General features: G+C 35.1%; 1 protein-coding gene across 1 annotated transcript in view; it reads right to left on the bottom strand.

Annotated features, from left to right (window-relative positions):
- Positions 1-493: 493 nt before the first annotated feature.
- Positions 494-16,379, bottom strand: part of LOC140163292 (transient receptor potential cation channel subfamily A member 1-like) — a 28,053-nt gene continuing 12,167 nt past the window's right edge. The window contains exons 14-27 of the mRNA XM_072186694.1: positions 15,341-15,452; positions 14,286-14,455; positions 12,902-13,046; positions 11,999-12,082; positions 11,675-11,745; positions 11,323-11,515; positions 9,239-9,364; positions 8,581-8,747; positions 7,043-7,103; positions 6,424-6,495; positions 5,995-6,174; positions 4,399-4,467; positions 1,971-2,084; positions 494-830 (exon numbers count right to left, since the gene is read on the bottom strand). Of these exons, the coding sequence (XP_072042795.1) occupies positions 711-830; positions 1,971-2,084; positions 4,399-4,467; positions 5,995-6,174; positions 6,424-6,495; positions 7,043-7,103; positions 8,581-8,747; positions 9,239-9,364; positions 11,323-11,515; positions 11,675-11,745; positions 11,999-12,082; positions 12,902-13,046; positions 14,286-14,455; positions 15,341-15,452 (1,684 nt within the window). The 3' untranslated portion in view covers positions 494-710. The remainder of the gene's footprint in view (positions 831-1,970; positions 2,085-4,398; positions 4,468-5,994; positions 6,175-6,423; positions 6,496-7,042; positions 7,104-8,580; positions 8,748-9,238; positions 9,365-11,322; positions 11,516-11,674; positions 11,746-11,998; positions 12,083-12,901; positions 13,047-14,285; positions 14,456-15,340; positions 15,453-16,379) is intronic.

The following is a 16,379-nucleotide window of genomic DNA, read 5'->3' as shown; positions in this document are numbered from 1 at the left end:
ACAAATATAGTCATATAAAGGTAAACCTTACAGATCGTATGTACAAGAACTCTGTCTTAGGCTATAGTTTGTTTAAACTGTTGTTTAAATCTTATTTGGGCTTTTTCCATGTGTAACAGTTGTCAGTGCAGCCGTATCTTCTAAATCAACTTTGATGTCATGTTTCTTTGCGATTCGTCGTAGTAGGTTGCCTTGTTGCTGGATAATGGTCGACAGCATGGCAGTTCTATAAATATTAATAATAATAATAATAATAACAACAACAACAACAACAACAACAACAACAACAACAACAACAACAACAACAACAACAACAACAATGATAATGATAAATAAATAATGATAATAATAATAATATTAATAATTATAATAATAATAATAATAATAATAATAATAATAATAATAATAATAATAATAATAATAATAATAATAATAATAATAATAATATTGATAAATATAAAGTTACTTCAGTAGAGGACAGTTGCTCACAGGAACACAATAATTAATTTCAAGTTCGGTTAAAACGAATGTTTCCTTCTTAAACTCTTTTTGGTTACTGATATAATACTTTACCTACTTACTTTGTGTGGATATCTAAGTAGTTTTATTGTTGTTATTTTTAGTGCATTTTAAGCCAGATGCTTCGAAAATAAAATTAAACCAAAGTATGGATTTCAACTTGAGATAAATGACATAAATATTAAACTATCTTACGTTGATTCGTTACGTCGAACTTCCATCAATACGTCTTGAACTGTTACGTCTCTGCTGGTCTCTTCTCTTGATTTACGAAGAAATCTGATGTTAGAACCGCCCAGAATGGCTTCAGCCTGAAACGATCAAAAGTGAGTGAAACAATATTTTTTAATAAGCATGAGATAAAATATATTGACCGCGGTTTCGATTTTATTTTACGCATGATGCAGTCATGTCTACAGTAGAATTCACCACGACCTTTGCAGGACTTAAACCCCATTAAAAGCTATTAAACCAAGATAACACTCATTGAAAACAGCTCAACTGATTAAATCATATCTTTTCTGGTTAAATCCACACAACATATGTTTCTGCTTTACTGTGCAATGGAGCAATGAGCTGGTATTATAGTTTCAGTTGGGTGAACGATTATAAAGCGAACGCTAGAGAACAATTCTGTGTGGGCTTTTGTTTACGAAATGAGACAATACTCTGCTTATTGTTAACCAGCGTTCTTGAAAATGAGAAGCATGGTGGTTTGCAGACTTAACACGGTTTGGAAATAATTTCTTCATATTTTTTGGTGTTATCTGTCGTTTACATATCCTTCCTAAAACACAAAAGTACGACTATTTTCAAACACCTAAATTAGCTAAAAATTTAGGACATGTTACAAAACTACATTTTCTAGAATTTCAGAAGAGTACTTTTAATATTGGCCGGTTATTTTTCACACAGCGACGTTAACTAGGCAATGTACTATTACCTATAACATACACTAAAACACCAAAGTACGAATATTTCCAAACATCTAAATTAGCTAAAAATTTAGGACATGTTACAAAACTATATTTTCTAGAATTTTAGAAGAGTACTTTTAATATTGGCCGGTTATTTTTTCACACAGCGACGTTAACTAGGCAATTACCCATACTTCTAACATACGCTATTTGTAGAGGTTTACGCGTCAATGGTAAGAGCACTGTGTATTGTGTATAGGAAAACGGACAGTAAACTGCAGTATGGTTTGTACTTTACGTGATTAATGTAAAGGCTATTTATACACCATTTACGGCTGTACCTTGCCAATTACAACAATGGTCTAGAGTGTGAACGATCTTATTTAGTTTGAAACTAATATTCCTAGCTCCATCGAAATATTACTAGAACTATCATGCATATGGATACATTATACACAAATACTGAGGCAGCATAGATTGTGGCAGTTTGAAGAGATAAGTGTTCTTCAATTGCTGTATCCCATTCATACTTACCTTATGTCTGAGTGTCCCTTTGCACTTGTTTGGCCAGTAGTCAGCTTTTGGAAACCAAACCTTCCGTTGAAGCCAACGTGGAAAACCTTTCTCTGTGCGAAGAATGATGTTAGTCTGGAAAAAAAGTCAGGGAGGCTAAAACAGCAACAGCAATAACAATACCACCACAAACAAAACAACAACAACAACAAACAAAAAACACTACCAACAGCAACAAATCGTGGCAGGATATTCAGATTCTTTTGTTTCATGTCAGATATGATCATGATATGAAAAACAATGATCAAGATCATGAAGGACTCATGCGACATGGAATTAGTACATGAATGTTCAATATATGAAAACTATAATTGTTTTGTTTTGATCATGAAGCCGCGGCAGTCCCACCAACTGCACCTATGCTCATGAACATGAACACTGCTAGGCTTAGAAAGAAAGTTACATTTTAAATGTTCTAATCAACTGAAAGCACGACGCTAGCGCTCTTGTTCATTGTGTAGTTACTGTCCGGTTTTCCTATTCAGTGCACACACAGCGCTCCAATTGATGATTGACCTCTAGCTCACTCACTGTACTGTAGATATAGGTAATAGACTAGTTAGTGGGTTGGTGGAAAAACCCTTCACCCAATAATAGCCATAGAGGCTCACATGTGAATTATAATGTTCATCCTTAACATATACTGCGTCAATAAAATATCCTTACACTTGGAAAAATAATCATAATTCCATCTTGCACATTATGACACCACATTGAATCCAATGTGACCTTTAGAAGTAAAGTTACAAGCAATTAAATAGACGAGGGTCCAGTTTTAAAAGTGACAAACTGGCCTATACAAGGCGCAAAAAGATTCCAACAAGCGAAACAAAGAGACAACACAATTTCTTCAATGAAGCGTTATTTTACAGAAGTTTTTATTTCAGTTTTTACTTCTCTATTTTTTTCATAACTTTCATTTTATTTGTCAGTTCTTTTGTTTCAGTGTTCTTTTGTTCCTTTTGTTTAAAATTAAAGCCATTTAAATTAGCCATTCACCACTCTCAAACCAGATGTCTAGTCCGTGGAGTTTTGAATAGGCCAGTTTGTCACTTTTAAAACTGGACCTTCGTCTAATCAAATGCTTGTAACTTTCCTTCTTGAAGTCACATTGGATTCAATGTGGTGTCATAATGTGCAGGATTATGTAGTGCATCTATTAAAAAAACAAATTTACCCCAATATTGTTCAATTTGGAAATTGTGATTATTTTTCTAAGTGTAAGGATACTTTATTGGCGCAGTATACTACAATTTGAAGTAAAAAATGTCACGGGAAAGCTGTTGTCGAGCTGTTTTTTCCGAAGAGAGTCTTCCAAAATTTCATAACAGTCGGACGTGTAATTTCAATGGCAAATTGTGCTCAACAGCTGACTCGCGCTAGCTCCAACTTCGAACGAGCACCATCGTGTGATCGGTTTGATCAATTTTCGCCATAGAAGCTGTAAATCAACTTCAATTCTTTCCCTCTATGGTCATCTAAAAATGATTAAAATGCGATTTTGGGAAGATTGTTGTCGAGCCCTCCCAAATATGGAGTTCTGACTGCCCGATAGGGAGCTAAAAAAACCGGAAAAACTTTTTCCAAACCGTGTTTAGTCTAAAACCACATGTTTCTCATTTACTTGTATGATACTATCACAATAACTGTGGCAAGTTTGACATGAGTTGTACCATTAACATGGCTGGATAGCAATAAGCAGACTATTGTTCTAATTTCGGAAACAAAGGCCACGCTCAGTATTGTTACTGTGTGTTTGCTTTGTAATGGTGCATCCAACTGAAATTATAATACCTATTTCATCACAGCACATATACAGGTAAACCAAAAACATATGTTTATGGATCTAACCAGGGATATGAGACACATCCCTGATTTAACATAGTTGAGCTGTTTTCAATGAGGTTTATCTTGGTTTAATGGGTTTAAGTCCTGCAAAGGTCGTGGTGAATTCTGCTGTAGACATGACTGCATAATGTCGAGAACACTTTGTGTACAAATCAATTGAGCAATCTGCGCAAGTTTTGAATTTGTAGCTTTCATGTCAATTTTATTTCTTGGCCAATTTCAACGAATGAGGTCTTAAATCCGAGCTAAATAATATAGCTATTAGCTGTTTGTTTTTTGTTCTTATTATGACACAAGTCTTTGTTTAGTTGTTTAGGATATACAGGGATGAAAATAACTGGTAGGCCTACCTTAATTCTTTTGCTGTTTGTATGTGCATGAGAATGAAAATTGCATGGCCGAGGTTACGGATAAGGTATTGACTTATTGTTTTTAAGGGCATTTTCGCATTATATATATATATTATATAAATAATATACATTTTGGTCTGGGAGAATTATCAAAGAATTTACAATTTTGCTCTCACATTGAATGTGCTTACCTGTAAGCTGAAACGCTTATAGTAGGATGAGTCTAGAATTTGTTCGATATCACCAACCGATATGCCAATCTGCGTGATGAAATAAATAGAATACACATGCAAAATGAACACTAGACTTAGCTGTGGTCTAAGACCACGAACACAGCCGTGTTGTGACCCCTTAATGACATTTGATCCCAAAATATATGAAAACCCCATAGACATTGGCTAATGTCAATGTATGTGTGCATGTGGCATCACTTTGCCATGTTATTTCTGGCAGAAGAGGCATTTAGAAGGAATTTCGTTTTATACCGGAAGTGACCCCTAAATGACCTTTAATACCAAATAAAAAAAATACCAGAGATACACTGGATAACCACAATTCATGTGTGAACATACCGTTACTGTCCAATGTTTTGTTTAGCTAATAAATATTTTTGAAGGTATTTCGTTTTATACCGGAAGTGACCCTTTAATGACCTTTGACCCCAAATCTGTGTACACCACGTAGACACTGGGTAATGACAATGCATGTGTGCAAGTGGCGTCACTGTCCTACGTAATTTGTGGGTGAAGATGCATTTTAAAGGTATTATAGCCGTGACTAACGTCACGGCTGTGTAATGACCTGAACGGATGAAGCGTCAAATGTGAGTGTCACATCCCGGTCAAATATTCTCAAGTATCAACATATTTGAAATCAGTATTCCATGTGTCAGATTGATCTGGCTTCGATTCATTCTCCTCATGTTCTTCAGAGGTTTATTTGATCAAGTTTTTAGAATTCGATTTCAGAATAGTTAACGTGATTAAAATCCAATAAATTGTGGGATAGGCTTTTATCCAATCCAATATTTGACTACGGGGGTGGCTTGTGTAATCACCAAAAAGGGATTCTTTTCTTAAAATCATTTTTAGCAATTATTGCATTGCAATAGTTTTTATTACACTTTAAAAAAAAAAATATTGATATACAAGCCTTTTTGACTTGCTAAGCTATTAGGATAATTCAAATAGAAGACAGTTTCCATGGCAACGGCTATTTACACTTTATTGTCAATTTTACTGGGAAATGTGCTAAACTGGTATATTCGCTTAAAAATAAGTAGAAATGGCTGGTACCAAATTCAAATTCTCTTTGAATTCTCCTAATAGCTTAAATTAAACCTTGGCATATCAATAATATTAATCAAATATTGAATCAAGTAATAATTTTGTTCATGAATAGTAAATATCCACGTGTCATGTATTCTATACGCCAATTATGAAGTTTCTCCATAGCTAGTTGAAATGTGACATTTTTGGGTAAAAAATGACAAACATCATTACATAGCATGACCTTTGTCATGGAAGCAGAATATAACATTCGGGTTATAAATTTGGCAACATAGCAAAAAAGATTATCCAGACTCTTCTGAATATTTTGATAGATTACTTTTTCATTTTTCCATTCAGAGCATTTGGCCCTTTTACCCTCTCTGGGTGATGGCCAGCAGCGTATAACTACGTCACCTTCTGCTGGACATGCGACTGCAATTACAACAAAAAATTAAAACGATATTATTAAAAATAAGAAGTTGGAGAAAATAATGGGAAAAAGCATAACACACTTACCGTTAAATTGATGAGTACCATTGGCATAACAAAGAGAAATATAACCATCAATACATTGGCGACTTCTTCAAATGGGCCTAGATCTATATCAGTGTCGTCCAGTATATCACTTTTATTGATCTCACCCAGTGTCATGACGAATGTTGTGACGATTGACTTCCATTCAGTTTTAAAAGCTGGCTGAAATTGTTAATAGTAGGATCGAAATTTATTTGAATTGTAAGAAAATCGACCATCTTACCTGAAAATTTACGTTTGAATACTTTTTACAGAACATATTTTTCAAACGTACAGAAAATAATACTAACTTGTTTATAATATTGTTTGTTTTGCGTTTATCCAACTTGTCATTCGTCATTAGATGTGCCATCATATGGCGAATGAAATTGGAGAAAAACTGTAAAAGATGCGTGTAATCTATAAACTTACATTTGTGGATTGAAAACATATGAAGAATGCCAGAGCAAATCCGAGGATGAAGAAGATGTAAACAGACATTGCCTGCAAGAAATTAATTTCAGTGTTTTTAAGTAATGAAGGTACACTCGAGCAACAGAAAACAATAAACTAGAGCATTATCATTTTCTTCAAAATGTGGAAGCTGCGTATAAAGGAAAACAATTGCCCAATTGCCCAGTGAGCATTATTCCGGCCCGAATTTGTTCACTATCGTCAATCCTCCTACTTCCGTCTTTTTCCTCAGTCTCCTGAAAGCGCCCTTTTTCCTTTCTGTCGCTTGCGTAGCAGATACCAGGGGTGAAATCAGGGTGACAAAACTTTGTTTACATGAAACTTGTTATACTATTTTAGCCCTCGCTCAAGGTGAATTTGTGTGTAAATTTCATTTTGAAGGTGACTTTGAACTTGAATTGACGAAGTGCCCGCGGAGCGCGAGAAAATTTTCAACTTTATAACATTTTAGCCAAAAATAAAGGTACAATACCGAATATTGCCTGGTATTTTTTATAGTTAGCCTACTTAGTCATGTTAGACCAAGTATTTGCCGTGGGAAGATGGGCGAAGATGTTTTTGATATTGACACACTTACCTTAAGTAAGGATTTGAGTGTGGTGAAAAACATCGTCACATATAGACCAAAGAAATCGAATCTAAGAAACAAAAATTAACATATCGAAAGTTTAGATGTTAAAATTGCCATTAATTGCTGTTATATGGTCACAGGCAGTGTCCATACCTTGCAACCCAATATATAACCTTAAATAATCGTAACAGAGATTATGCATTAGAAGAAAATAAAAACAAAACACCCAAACAAAAAGAAAAAAAAACCCAGAATAATATTAGCATTGAACTATTATAGCAATAGCTTTGAAATTAAACGGACTCTAGGAGTTAGGACCTCGGAACATTGTCGTTAAAGTTCTCCAGTTGCTGATCATGGAAGAACAACTGAGCATAATACCATCAGCCAGGAAACCAAGATCCACCATCATGTCCAGCGCATATTGAAAGGTTTGGCTACAAAACGATTCTCCTGTAAACCCATCTATGCACAGCTTCCACCTCGATGCACATGAATACACAAATTTGTCCAAGCAAATTTAGCAATGCCTTATCTCTACACAGTCTGTGTTTACACTACACGGTTGAGTGCATATCATAATAAGAGCTGTGTGAACTTCTAGCTGGTGACTAGTGGAAAATAAGCATTATGTGATTGGTTTTTGTTAAACCCCCGTATTTCAATGTTTATAGCAAAATGTGGTAAATCTATTAAAAATGACCGATTCACGCACAATTTGTAGGTTTTAAAAGTCAAAACCCGTATGATCCTCGCAATAATTTTCAGATTTTATGTCATTGAATGAAAGAGCACTCTTATATTGTCCATATACTAAATTCATTTCAATGCGTCGGTCGCAACACATAGTGGCGTAGAGTGATTTTCCAAATTTTCCGTTTCACATAGTGGCGTATAGCTTTAGAGCTAACTATTATCCTATAACAGTTATTCCTTGTTAACTATTGAAGACACAGTTTAATAGTTTGAACCTTAAACTTCAATTTCAAATGGAATCGGGACACAGAGAGATAACAGTGGAGAAGTATAGACCCCGTTACTAGTAGCATATCCTTCAAAAACGGTTTACTCGGAAACGTATTTTGTCCTTCACGTACGCCATTATGTGTTGCGACCGACGAATGAGCAATGACCAATTCCCTTTAAATTGTATATATGTGCGAAAAGGTACTATTTTCGCCTGTTTTGTCATACGGTTGTAAATCCATGAACAATGACTTTGCTTAAAGAGCGCTTAGAGATGATCCTGGTTTGGTAGAGGGATACGAGAAGCGGCACACATCAGCCCGAGGAAGAGCAGCTTCAACAGGGAACAGGGCATTTCCATCTGTCAGCCATCTACATCTCCTTTCTGAGTCGTGTAGAACCTGTACTACCGGCCAAGAAGGAAGTTCCTATTAGCTCCCCATGCCCATGTGACAGGTTTGAGGTGCTTGACCAACGTGACAAATGATATCTGTAAACAGTCGATTGTTTCAATTAGGGAAAACGAAACGCTCGACTAATTTTATTCCAATGTTGTTTTTGATATACTTTTTATATACCTGTTCAAAACAAATATAAAGTTCATCCATGTAACGAACACAGCCACAGTGCCCCAAGCCCAGTGCCAAGCGCATGGTCCAGATTCAGATGGCAATACAAACAAGAAGGTTGGAATAAACATACTCCAATTCAAGTAGTGCTCAGGTCTTCTGAAGTACGCTATTGGCTGTAAAGAAAGTCATAAACAGTAATAATAATCATAGTTATGGTTTGGTTGTTTCTTTGTTTATCAAGTTGGACCAAAAGCTCCCTTTTTGGCTTTTTGTGTGTAAAGGTGCGATGTCCTCCGATCCCCCGTAACCTACCCGGACATTTTGATCCCCAACTCGTTTGTTATTAATCTAAATAATCTATAATTGATCTTAAATGAAAGAGGAGATAATTAGCAACAAAATGAGACCAAATTTACTTCTATATGTCATGGAATTCTGTAATTAATTGAGATTGAAACATAAAAACCTATTCACATGAAACAAATCCCCAAATTTGATAGCCCAGTTCATGACATGTGACCATGTGGTACATAGTCTCTCTTCCTCTCTTTTCCCCTCTCCCTTCTCTTCCCTTCCCTTCTCTTTCTCCCTTTCTCTAGTTCTTTCTTTCCTTTTTAGGGATCGAGTATTCAAGTATTGGATTAATCTTGGTAATCATACTTACGTGTCTCACGATGCTGATCAACTCAACCAATGCCCGAAAGAAAATAAACAGAAGAATGAATGCCCGAATCCCAATTGAAGTGGTATCGTATAGCATAACATGGTAAACGGTATCGTTTTCATTTGGCTGTCATGGAAGTATAAATTGGCAAAATATCAACATTGACATGAAAAAGCCATCTGTTTAAACTTAACATAGCATCCCGTTTACACCTTTTCGGAAATTTTAAATGGATTCACTGGAAGGGGTCCCTAAAAGATCTTCGTGAAATAGCACATCTTGTCAATTTTATAAACCAGAAGCTGATCATAATCATTGTCATTGAATTTCAAGTAATGCAATCAAGCTAGACATATTATGCAAACTACAAAAAAGAGCCCTTTGTATGTGTACTAATTCAGAATATTCTTCTGGCACTAAAAACATATTGCACAACTTAAAAGCTCTAAACATATTTGACATAAATAAACTTCAAACAGCAATCTTTCCTATTCATTTGCTGATTTCTTCTATAAAAATAAGATATTCATAAACATGATAAAAATAATTATATAATACTCGAAACGCTGATCATTTTGTTACATCAAACCAAACACCAACCTAATTAAATACTCAATCAAATATTCTGACCCCAAAATCAAAGAATTCAAATGCACTTAAAAAATTTGAAGTAAATATAAATTTCAGTTCGTCACTAATTTAATTTATTCCAATTACCCAAATCGTGTCACGAGTTAAACGTTAGCAATAGTAGACTTCTCCGTAGTCCACTTTCTTATCGTGTATACTTTAGCTATTACATTTATACATAAAACACCGATTTGTATTGATATGTGCACAATTAATAGATTCTCCAGTCCCCAAGTGGACTACTGACTTGCAACCTGTCGGTCGATTCACAATACGATGCGCCTCCAGCGTTTGCTGTAGGAGAGGTCAAAATACGCAGAAACTGGGAAAATGTCGACATCCAAAGCCCACGTAATACGAATACAACACAGGAACATAATATCATTCAGTGTTTAAATGTCAATATAATGAAGTTACACGCGAATGTGCAGTAAAACAGAAATTTACAATCATAGTAGATCCATTTTCTATCAATTGATCACACAAAATCCTTCGTGGAGCTGTATTTAACATTATTATTATCACACTCGCGTGAAAATCCAATGGTGGCTAAAACGGCGATGTCGACCCAGAAGGTCAAAAATTGGACTGTCAAGACCAACCGCTGGAGGCGCATCGTATTGTGAATCGCCAGAATTATGGTTAAAATGTTTGAGATGGGCGTCTATGGAAAAGCCGTCCGGACAACTGGACTACTAAAATTAGCTATGATGTAATGCAGCTTTATATGGACCTGGCTTGTGATTTGTAGCCCAGATATCTTGATGATTTAAATCCTCCGGGCCATTACCACTAAACGGCGCTTCAACGTGTTGGCGCGAAAGTTAAACTCTCACTTGGTGCATATGCTTGGTGCTTACGGTTAGATTGGATTGATAACAAATAGATGGCGATATGATTGACAGTGTGTGTTAGGGACCAAGTTCCCGGGCAAAGTGCTGCTCGATTTTTACTCGAGGCTGTGCGATCAATAAACCTAAATCAGAATTGTCCGATAAGTCTTTAAGAATTATACAAACCACATATAGTTTATTTGGAAGAAGGGGCTATCTTCGTTACATAATATTTCTGTGCGGTTTTATAGCAGCATGTATGTTATACGATTTCATAACTCTAGCAACACGCTCGGGCTTACAATCTATTATTGGAGCTGTCTAATTATTATAGATGTTGGCTGTTAGTGCAGATACCCATCGCCGCTTCGAAACGCTTGTCTAACAATTTTGCCGCGGAAGGTAAAGCAAGTAATTTGTAAGTAGTGGACAAAATAAAACATCTTTTATTAAAAGTTTTGTATAAACGTTTTGTATAAATGTTTTAAGAACATTTTTGTGTTTGCTGGGTAAACATGCATAATTCCACTTCGGTACGTATTGAACCCGGAATTAAACCAGACTCAAACTTACTAAATTGGTAGGTGTTTAACAACCGAGTTGGGTTGATTATGTACTCACCCAATAATACACTATGCTGTTGTACGGCAAGTCGTACAGTTCTGTCACATTGGAGATAGTCGGACAGCCGAACTCATCTTTGCCGGTTATGTTGTATATTCCCATGTTTAGCTTGAGATATAGGCTCACGATGACAACAAAAACAAGGTAGACGAGAAAATCAAAATAGTTGAAGTACCGAGCAAACGATTTCCTGGATATTAAACAAAATGGTCAAATATTAGCATAATAAGACGTTTAATTAGTAAATTTCAGTGTATTCGTATTTCGTACACTGGTAATACTAAAAGTATTAGGCATACAGTTAGTCATGATTGTAAAGCAAAATAGATACAATTTGATTTCATCTTACCACTTCTTTGACAAGCTTGTTTGAGAGAGACGGTGCGCCAGAAGCTTTTCACGTCGGAACTCGACCATGGTCTTTGAATAAAACAGAAAGCAATTATTGGCTCTGGACAGGTTGACGACTGTAAATATCATTTATACTGTATTAGAATGTACACATAAGCCCATATTTTGGTAACCTACTTTTCATGTAGAGGTATACTGAGCAGTTGAAGAAAATATTGAAAAGTAAAGGTCTTCTCAGCTATCTATTTTACATTATGTATCATAAACTTCAAGCTTAAAGACAGAAAGAGGTTCAAGAATTAGTTCGTCTAACTTGATTTACCTCGAGTGCAAAATAACGCATCTTGTTTTTGTCAAAAGAAATATCATCTGGACCTGGATCGATATACCGATAATCGTAGGTTATCTGTGCAAATTAAGATAACAATAAATAAAATAAATTACAATATATTTGTTTTAAAAATTCAGTTGCACAATACTATAGGTAAGAAAAATCGAGATATGCTGAATTTGCAGTGACAGTATTTTCGTTTGTATTAGGGTTTTACAATTTGAATTGAGGCATGCCACACGAGTCAATAGATACAAACAACGAGTAAGCAATTTGATATGAAAGAACTCAAATTATTAACCTTTTTAAAGCAATAATATTATATGAAATTGCATGGTTATTTATTTTTTTAAATTTTTATTAACTATCAATCAAATGCATATAGTTTTGAAAAGGAAATAAGTGAATAAATAAATAAATGATAATAAATAAATAAATAAATAAATAAATAAATAAATAAATAAATAAATAAATATATATATATATTTCGCTCCTATATTTTATAGTTGAGCACTTTATCTAGTGATGGTTTCACTATAATTTCTTACTATAAATAAATAAATAAATAAATAAATAAATAAATAAATAAATAAATTGTAAGCTTTTATTACAAGAAAAAAAATTAGTGACAGCAATCGTGGTTTTTAGTAAAACCATGCGGAATATTTTCATACTCGTATGTGTTACCTATATACCGAAGAAGTCAAATTTTTGGACTTCGAGGGCTGTTAAATGTAAAAATTTAATTTGATATCAGAAGGATTTTGAATGCACTATGGTGTGTCCAATGTGCTCGCAGGTCCCAAAATACTGTGCAATAGTAGGCGTAAGCCCTTAAGCACTTATACATGCATGAATAAGCAATCAAGGATACAATGAAACAAAGCAACCCACCTTAAGATCAGGATGATTGGTGTCTTCATGGGAATGGGTGACACACTGATCCATCACTAGAAGTGCTGCTTCAGGAAGTCTCGCTATTAGTCTCCTCATTGGAGAATGTCCAGTCGCATCGCAATTATTCATAGCAACCTCCCAACTGTTTACATGAGTAACATAACACACGGTTTTCTGATACAATGTAAAACTGTCATTTCTAAGTAAAGTTAGCAAAGTAAACAATGATGGCGCTATTTATCTTAAAACTTGTTTGCAGGCGGCATAGGACACGCAACACGGACGTACGAGGCTGGCGAAGATACAGGGCTGACAGCCCCATTCACAATACACGGTTAGCGATTACAAATGGACAATTAACATACTTGCAGTGGGGTACTTTGCAGAACCCCAACGGTTTTAGAGTAAGATAATTTTGCTTTGACACCACATAACAAATTTAGAATTGTTTGTGAAGATTTCATGATTATGTGTTAATCCAATGGCGACGTCAAAAATAGCGATATCGCATCCACCATCATCTGACTTGTTTGTATCTTTACAAGGGATAGACACTTACATAATGGTATTAAAACATCAGAAAAATACTAACAAATGGAATGGACATTTTCAAAAAACATTTTATCATGAAATGTAATGAATCAGTCATATTATTTGGCTAATTTAAATTTAAAATATATGTAAATAACGCCCTCTATTTGCACACAAATGCACAGTTTATAGAATAAAAATTACCACAGAAATACAGAATGTGATAGGTGTTGGTATTGTCTAAGTCTAGAATTGAACATTATATAATATGTTATGTTAGATAAATTAATAAATGATCACATCAAAACAACCGTGAACAATAAACGCTGTTTTTGCATTTCTGACTTCCACTTTTACAGATTTAAAAAGAGCTCTTGAGTGGCAAGATCAGAATATCATGTTTTGATGCAACCAAACTTATCTACTATAAGTGCTAACATTGACCACATTCGTGCAGTGATAGCGCCATCTCTTGATGTTCAGTTTATTCCGTATTTAAACGTTTTGAAGCTATATTTTGACACAATAAGATATATAAATGACTATATTGTTACGTTAAAGAATCCCGGGGCGTGGCGGAGGGGAGGTTGGAAAACAAGCCAAACTGCAACAATCAATAGCCACCAAGGTTGCCCCGCAGGGCTAAAAAGAAACAATAGCCATCAAGCAACCACGTTAGCTTAATCGATAAGGCGTTTGACTATGGTGCGAGATGTTGCGGGTTGGAACCCTGGCGGTGGTTATTACGCTATTAAGAGAATTTGGCGGATAATACAATTAGACTCGATTCACTCAAAGTGGGTTTGTTTCAGTAAACTTTTATCGTAGATATATAAACTACAATTTATACCTTCTGCAAGACAATATCGCTTTGGCAACTCCTTCATGTTTGTTCTCTATTGCTACATCCAGTGGATACTTTCCATAAACGTTCTGTAGGCGGAGATCAGCTCCACTGTTCAGTAATAACCTGGTTGGTGCTTCGTGTCCGAATTGTGCACATAGATGCAAAGCAGTGTTCTGTAAAACAGTGTAATGTTAAAACAATTTCCAAAAGTAAATATGATTCTTGTCTAGCCTCAGTATCAATGACCGAAATAAAGGGTTCGCAATGTCAACATGCACAAAACCGATTTTACATACTGTCATTGATAACACTTATTTTACAAGACTTTAGATCATAACTTTGCTTTCTACACCGATTGTTCATTTGTCCAATACAAATGAGGAATTTCCGACCATACCAGAACAGTGATTGACATCTGCAAAATATGTCGATGTTTTGGGCGTTGCATGTTGTACATTTTGTACTCATTTTAAATGATGTTGTGGGGTGCATTTCATAATAATGGCGGCGGCAGAGGGGGTGGTGTGTGTGGGATGGGTGTGTATGGGTGTTGGGTGTGTAAAGTATGTGTATATGATGTGCACAATCATTTGCCCAGCAATCCGCATTAATACTTTCAAGCAGTGCTCGAAATAAAACCGTGAAAGTCACTGCGGGCCCGCCAATGCTGACTTCAGCATCAATTTGAAAATCTTACAAAGTGTCACAAATGTGAACCAATGTAAAATAAAAACCCTGTACTTTTTCCGAGGAGTCCAATAACTGTATAACAACGCATCGATATCACGATCGGAAGATACTAGATTACGGGTCAGTAATTACAGGTCCCTTCTCCTATTGTACGGTAAATGTAATTTCCAATAACCTTCCGAGGACTTTTGTGGGGACTTGCAAGACAGAAGATAGCGGACTTCGATTTTAGATGTTATTTTCGAGGTCCCAAGAAACATTAATTGGTATCAAAGTTAATTTCTTTGTTGGGTGGTACTTGATACCATTAGCTACCATTTATATACTTTATAAAGACACTGTGTATATATAATATTGATGTACATTACCCGATCTTTGTCCATTGCATTTACATCGGCGTTATTATCAATTAGGATATTCATGACATGTAGTTCGTTGTTTCTGGCAGCAAGAGCTAAAGGAGACCGCCGGTCATCATATCTGGACAAAAAATAGGTGATAGAAAAGGCGCAATAATATACCTGATGTTTACAATAATGGTCTAAGATTGTCAAGAACTATAAGAATCCTACAGGTTTTTATTATATTATGAAGGATCACGATGCTAGACTCTCCGTTGATCACAATCCGTATTTTATATAATTATGACCAATCTGTTATCTGAGGGGTCTATTGCCATTTGGTCTAATACCATTCCGTCTAATTCCTGTTTAGTCTATATGCAATTGGTCTATTACCAGAAAGACTAATTGCCACTTAGTCTAATAACCACATAGTCTAATGTCTATTTAGTCTAATATTGTTTGGTCTAATAACCGGTATGTCTACTAACCATATAGTCTAATAACCATTTGGTATAATATTTCTTCAATAACCGTTTAGTCTAATAACCGCTTGGTCTAATAACCGTTAGGTCTAATACTCGTATGGTCTAATAACCAATTAGTCTAATACAATTTCGTCTATTTATTAATAAACTAAATGCTGGTAAGACTAAAATGGTTTGTAGACCAAATGGGTATTAGACCAAATGGCTATTTTATTTTTATTTTTTTTATTAGACCTATTTTTTATTAGACCTATTTTTTAAATTTTTATTAGACCTATTGGTTATATACCAAATGGGTATTAGACTAAATGGTTGTTAGACTAAATGGTTTTAGACTTAATGGTTATTAGACTAAATGGTTATCGGACCAAATGGTTATCGGACCAAATGGTTATAGGGGATCAAATGATTATTAGCCGTAGTGGATATAGACCTAATGGGTTTAGACGAAATGGATGTAGACAAAATGGATATAAGACCAAATGGTATTAGACCAAATGGCAAATCCCCATCTGAGGGAGTCATGTCAGTCATTTTTAGTGTGATTTATAAGCTTCCAAGAATTCTGGAAACACCTC

Source organism: Amphiura filiformis, chromosome 1 (assembly GCF_039555335.1).
Source record: "Amphiura filiformis chromosome 1, Afil_fr2py, whole genome shotgun sequence".
Classification (NCBI taxonomy): Eukaryota; Metazoa; Echinodermata; class Ophiuroidea; order Amphilepidida; family Amphiuridae; genus Amphiura; species Amphiura filiformis.
This window is presented reverse-complemented; position numbering and strand designations above follow the sequence as displayed.